The sequence below is a fragment of the Ovis aries genome, chromosome 17 (genome assembly GCF_016772045.2).
Source record: "Ovis aries strain OAR_USU_Benz2616 breed Rambouillet chromosome 17, ARS-UI_Ramb_v3.0, whole genome shotgun sequence".
NCBI classification, from domain to species: domain Eukaryota; kingdom Metazoa; phylum Chordata; class Mammalia; order Artiodactyla; family Bovidae; genus Ovis; species Ovis aries.
Window position 1 is genome coordinate 52063023 of NC_056070.1, and position 6250 is coordinate 52069272.

At 44.6% G+C, this 6250-nt stretch overlaps 1 protein-coding gene across 1 annotated transcript in view; it reads right to left on the minus strand.

Annotated features, from left to right (window-relative positions):
• The window catches only part of TCTN2 (tectonic family member 2), a 28340-nt gene extending 22552 nt beyond the window's left edge, over nt 1–5788 (minus strand). Inside the window, exons 1-5 of the mRNA XM_004017566.6 lie at nt 5597–5788; nt 5323–5430; nt 4816–4892; nt 3332–3527; nt 1262–1362 (exon numbers count right to left, since the gene is read on the minus strand). Of these exons, the coding sequence (XP_004017615.3) occupies nt 1262–1362; nt 3332–3527; nt 4816–4892; nt 5323–5430; nt 5597–5678 (564 nt within the window). The 5' untranslated portion in view covers nt 5679–5788. The remainder of the gene's footprint in view (nt 1–1261; nt 1363–3331; nt 3528–4815; nt 4893–5322; nt 5431–5596) is intronic.
• Nucleotides 5789–6250: the final 462 nt, after the last annotated feature.

Sequence of the window (6250 nt, forward strand, 5' to 3'; positions counted from 1 at the left end):
ACCCTTGAAAGCATGATGCTGGGCAAAAGACGCCGGACACAGGGACTTCCTCGCTGGTCCAGTGGCCAAGACTCCAGGCTCCCAGTGCAGAGGGCCAATCCCTGGTCAGGGAACTAGACCCCACATGAGGCAACCAAGACCTGGCGCAGAGGAATAAATATTAAAAAAAAAGAAGAAGCCAGACACAAATCCTACAGACTGAAGGATTCCATTTACATGCAATGTCCAAAAGAGGCAAATCCACAGACACAGAAAGTAGATTAATAGTGACCTGGGAAAACAAACTAGTGAAAATAACAGAAAAGCAGCAGACTCACAGATACAGAGAACAAACCAGTGGTCACCAGTGGCGAGAGGGGTGGGGCAGGGGGCAACACAGGAGTAGGGGATGAAGAGGTACAAACGACTACGTATAAAATAAATAAGCTACAAGCATATACTATTGTACAGCCCAAGGAATACAGCCAATGTTTTATAATAATAACTATAAATGGAGTATAACGTTTAAAAATTGTAACTATGTTATACACCTGAAATTTACATAATTTGCAAATCAACTATACCCAGATAAATAAATATACTTAATTTCTAGTGAAAACAAACAAACAAAACAGTCTGGGGATGATGGGCATGAGTGAGAGTGACTGCAAATGGACACATGGCTTCTTTTCGGGGGTGCTGGAAACATCCTCAGATTAGATTATTGCGATGGTTAAATTTACTAAAAAAAAATCACTTAAAACATCTATTTTTCTCTCCTTTTTATATTTTCTTAAAGGCTTCCAAGTAAGACATTAAAATCATCCTCTCAGTATCATCACAATCAGGACTTTATTCAAACAGACACATTTTTTTTGTCCATAATTGCTGCTTAGTCACTCAGTCATGTCCAACTCTCTGCAGCTCCATGGACTGTAGCCCACCAGGCTCCTCTGTCCATGGAATTTTCCAGGCAAGAATACTGGAGTGGGTTGCCACTTCCTATGCCAGGGGATCTTCCTGATCCAGGGATTGAACCAGTGTCCCTTGTATCTCCTGCACCGGCAGGTGGATTCTTTACCACTACCGTCACCTGGAAAGTCCTTTGTCCACAAACTAGGTTGAAAAGGCTAGATAAGAAAACACTCAATTGGAAAACATGACATACAATCTCAGCTTTTGAAAGACCACGCACTAAAATGCTCTTGATGGGGACCTGCTGGTGCCCTCCACATGCTATCAGGTACCACAGTTTTGCACCCAATAACCAGAAAGACCATACCTGGTCACAGCAGCAGCGAATGTCACAGGCCTCCGCTGTCAAATTGCAAGGGCAAGGACCAAGGGGCTGATACACCTGGTTAGGAATGACAGTCACATTTTCTGAAAAGTACAAACAACAGAGAAGTTCAGCTGTGAAACACTGATGAGACATGGCCACATTTTAGACACTCAAAGAAAGCTGAGTTGTATTACAAATCACCATTACCAGTATTCCACATCAAGGTGTCCCTGAGATGGGCTATATCTACTGAGGCCTGTATCTACTCCTCCAACAAAAACCCAAATAGAAGAGAAGGTCCTAGTTATACAAACTGAAGGAGTCACAGTTGATCTTGAAGATGATCAAGTCACTAAGATTTGCAAGTTAAGACAAATGCAATGCACTGATTTTTCAATACACTGCCCAACTCCTTTCATAACACAGACTGATTTTTAGCATTTACTCCTCCAAATCCATTACCTCTTTCAACAGATAAACCTGAAGCCATGACCTAAATGTCCATTGACAGATGAATAAAGAAGACGTGGTACATACAGACAATGAAATATTACTCAGACATGAAAAGAACAAAATGGGGTCATTTGCAGTAATGCAGATGGACAGAGTCTGTCATACAGAGTCAACTAAGTCATAAAGAGAAAAACAAATATTGTATATGAACGCATGTATGTAGAATCTAGAAAAATGATACAGATGAACCTATTTTCAGGGCAGAAATAGAGATGAAGACGAGGGAACAAATGTGTGGACGTGGACTGTGGGGGAATTGGGAGTGGGTATGCCCACTGCCACGTGTAAAACTGCTAGCTAGTGGGAACCTGCTACAAAGCACAGAGAGCTCAGCTCGGCGCTCTGTGGCGACTAGATGAGTGGGAAGGGAGACCCAAGAGCAGGGGGTTGTATCTATACACACAGCTAATTCACTCTGTTGTACAATCTTGTAAAGGAACTATACCACAATTAAAAAAAAAAAAATCTGAAGCCATGGTGACATTTCAGTTTATCTAGAAGCCATCTGACCACAAAATCTCATTTAACTGAGCTACACACTCAACCTCAAGTCCCATCACACTGTGAATGCAAATTTTCACATCCTGATTCTGGTTCAAGTGTGGGGGAAATTAGTAATTTTCACACTGGCTGGAAAAGGAATATGTTATATTACATTTTAGCCTCCTAATTCGGAATCCAGAGACTAACAGTTGGAAAGCTATGTACGTGACTATTTGTGTAAACTCTATGTATCAGTCAACTTCAATAACAGGATAACTGAAGCTTCTAAAGAACAACTATTATATATTCTATGCTATAATATAGTAGAACCCTAGTATGTCGGTGATATCAAGAACAAGAAAGTCCGAATAAGAGACCATGTCACAAGGGTAAGGGTTTGACCCTCAGTATAATCAAATCCATGAGACGTAAGCAAGGCACTTTAGAATAGGGTTTTACTATGTGATATATAGATAGATATTTGTGAATCTATCTATATGCCTCCCACACTGTTGGCTAGCTTCCTTGTTACCAAGCATACCACTTACCTCCTGGCTGTCCTTCCATCTTTTTTCTTGTTCTGATCTCTGTCTGACTGGGTGCAAAATTTTTCATACCTTCATGGGGTCAGAGTGGACATCTCATAATTACCAATATATACAGACTCTAATTTTCCTAAGTTTGGCTATTTGTACAAGGACATTCCGAAATATTACCTAACTATATTTAAGCATATTTTTTAAAAGAAAAAAAAGTTGCTGCTCTGAGTGGTACAGTTACTATTAAGCCCTCCTGGGCTTAATAATTTTCTTTTTTGGCCATGCTGTGTGGCTTATGGGATCTTAATTCTCCAACCAGGGATCGAACCCATGCCCCTTGAATTCAAAGTGAGGAGCCCTAAATCACTGGACCACCAGGGAATTCCCTGGAAACTGTTAAAATAAGAAAATTAAACAAAAGAAAAATAAGTTTAGGAAAGCAAGACAGACTCACGAGCGAAGCACACAAACTGCATGGCACACACGTATTCAAACATCTGCAGTGAACATCTTGATAGTCGGAGACTTTACTTGCCTGATGCATTTTGGCCCAGAGAGGAGTTGGCATAAATTTCCACATGAATGAGCAGATGTGCTAAACAGGATGTATTACGAAAGGCTGAAACAAGAAGAGTTTGGACAATACACGGGGCCTCCAGGAAGGGATCTGTCTCATTAGAGGAACATGACTGCAGATCCCTCTTCAACCTCACGGTCACTTCCAAAGAATTCTGAAAGGAAAATATCACTGTACTTTATATGGTGACTCAAATGGCATCTATAAGAACACATAAGGTTAAGTAAGCTCAATCTGCCTCCATTCATTTTACAAAAGGCAAACTGGACCAATGACATCATTCTGCTCAATTTTACCCTGTAAACCTACAGCAGTACACAGGCCCTGATTCCTAATCCTCAGCTGAATATACAAGCAAACAAGTTGTGGCTGCTTGTTGTTTGGTCACCAAGTCGTGTCCAACTTTTGTGACTCCATGGACTGTAGCCCGGCAGGAGTCTCTGTCCATGGGATTCTCCAGGCAAGAATACTAGAGTGGGTTGCCATTTCCTTCTCTAGGGGATCTTCCCGACCCAGGGACTGAGCCCAGGTCTCCTGCGTTGGCAGGTGGATTCTTTACCACTGAGCCACCTGGAAAGCCCTTTGGCTGTTTAGAGAAAGCTGAACACAGGTCTGATAAAGATATTTGTCTGGCACCTTTATTATCCTACTGGCAGAAGATTAAATACACACAACTAAAAGTCCATGGAACAGGCCCTGGTTCCTAGGGTGCAAGCAAAGTCTGTCTGTCTCTTTTATGTTCGGAGTTGATGTTTTGCAGATACTAGGCACTCTATGAAGTATCTATTAAGTGGAAAATATTTCATTTCTCCAGGCTTGAGTGTCCTTACACATAAGCCCAGAGTTGGGTGAGACCAGCAATTCATGAAGCTCTTCTGAGTCACAGGTTCATTTGATAATCTGACAGAAGCTGGAAAGCCTCTCATCAGAAAAAAATGCACACACACATAACTTTATACACAATTTTAGAGAGTTCACAGCTTTTTTTTTTTTTTTTTTGGCCTGTGCCATGCAGTTTTTGAGGTCTTAGTTCCCCAACCTGGGAATGAACCTGGGCCCTTGGCAGCGACAGCATGTTGTTCTAACCATGGGACCACCAGGGAATTCCCTCACAAGCTTCTTGAAACTCGTCCAAGAACCTCTGGGCTGAATGAGTGCCTACAGGATCAGATAGCCCACAGTTTCATGGTGGTTCCAAGCACTAAGTTCTATCTTGTCTGATTAAAAGAACACTGCAGGGGAAGTTCCCTGGAGGTTCAGTGGTTAGGACTCGGCGCTTTCACCGCCTTGGTCCAAGTTCAATCAATCCCTGCTCAGGGAACTAAGACCCTATAAGCTGCTGGGCGCAGTCAAAAAGAGAGAGAGAAAAAAGCAACACTGCAGGAGCACCAGATGCAGGACTCCATAAATGCTACTGAGAAGGTTTCCACCTCTGGCCTTACCACAGTCCGGGTGACAGTCAAACTCCAGTCTCCTGTCTCATTGTTCAGCTCGCCACAGGTAGGAACTGGCAATAAACCTACAGGAGAGATTAGAATGCAACAGAGCATTGCCCAGCCACCAAGGTATGCACTCTGGAGTCAGATTTCCTAGGATGGAACACCTTTCCAAGCCTAGGACTGGACTCTTTGCAAGCTGTGTGACTTTCGACCTGTGACAACCTCTCTGAACTTCAGTGTCTTCATTTGTTAAAAGGAACTAAAAGGCATTACTGTTCTTATTAGGAAAATGAGGTGATGTATTTAAGTACATGGGAGAGCTCAGTGAATGCTAACTTGTAATTTCAAGCTTTCTTTTACTCATCCTGTCTGTTGGTCCTCTGGTCCACAGCAGCCCCCATCCCGACTTTGCAGGGGACAGCTCCAAGGGACTCAGAGGATGCCACCTGGCCAGGCTTCTTGGGCGGCCTGAAGCTGGCCCAACCTCCTCCCTCCCCACAGGCTCTTTACCCATCTCGTCCCGCAGCTGGGTCAGGGACACAGTCACATCCTCGGTGCCTCCGACCAGAGACGCGCTGACCACAGGGCCGGACATGCGGATGACAGAAGGAATGAAAACTAGGCGGGAAGAAAGGGACAAGGAGGAGTTAATAGTTGCAGAACCGCTGGGTGATGGCTTTCTTTGCGGTGTCTTCCGCAGCTCTGGCGGCAGTCCCAGATTTGGCCTCAAGAATCGTCCTCTCCCTCATCCCCGTCTTGCAGGCCCCTGCCCCGCCTTACACACCCAGATCTCCCCTTAGCGGCCTCAAGACGCCTTGCAGAAGGAGGAGTCCCAAAAGCAAAGGGACCGGCGGCAACAAACGCATGCCTGGGCCTGCACAACAAGGCTGCGCCCGCCTTAGAAGACTGGAAGCGCGGGGACTCGGAAGCACTGCCCGGGAGGCCTGGCCGCCACCATCTTGTCAAGCGAACGCCTGGAGCTATGGCAACCACCAATCGGCCGCCGGTCTGACGAAAGGCGAGCCGTGATTGGACCAATCACGAGCAGAGAGAGCCCGCCCTCAAACCCATCCGCAGCAGCCTAGCCCTGCCACAGGCCTTAGGTCCTTCTAGGGGCATCACTCCATGTAAAGTATCACGAAAAAGTAGGAGTCCGCGTCTAGTTTAAAACCCCGAATTTCTCCAACATGGAGTTAATTCAGTCATTCTGGAGTTAATGCATATGCGAGGCCGCAGGCTCTGGGTTCTAAACAAGCAACTTTTAAACTTGATTTTTTATGAGAATTTGGGGGGAGGGACAAAAAGGGGGTGAAGTTGCAGCGCTGTAATTGTTCTGTTGTATTGTTTTTATTATTCTCCGTTTTTCAGAGGTTTTGTCTGTTTCTACCACACAGAGTGAGACAGTGAAGGATAGGGAAGCCTGGCGTGCTGCAGTCCG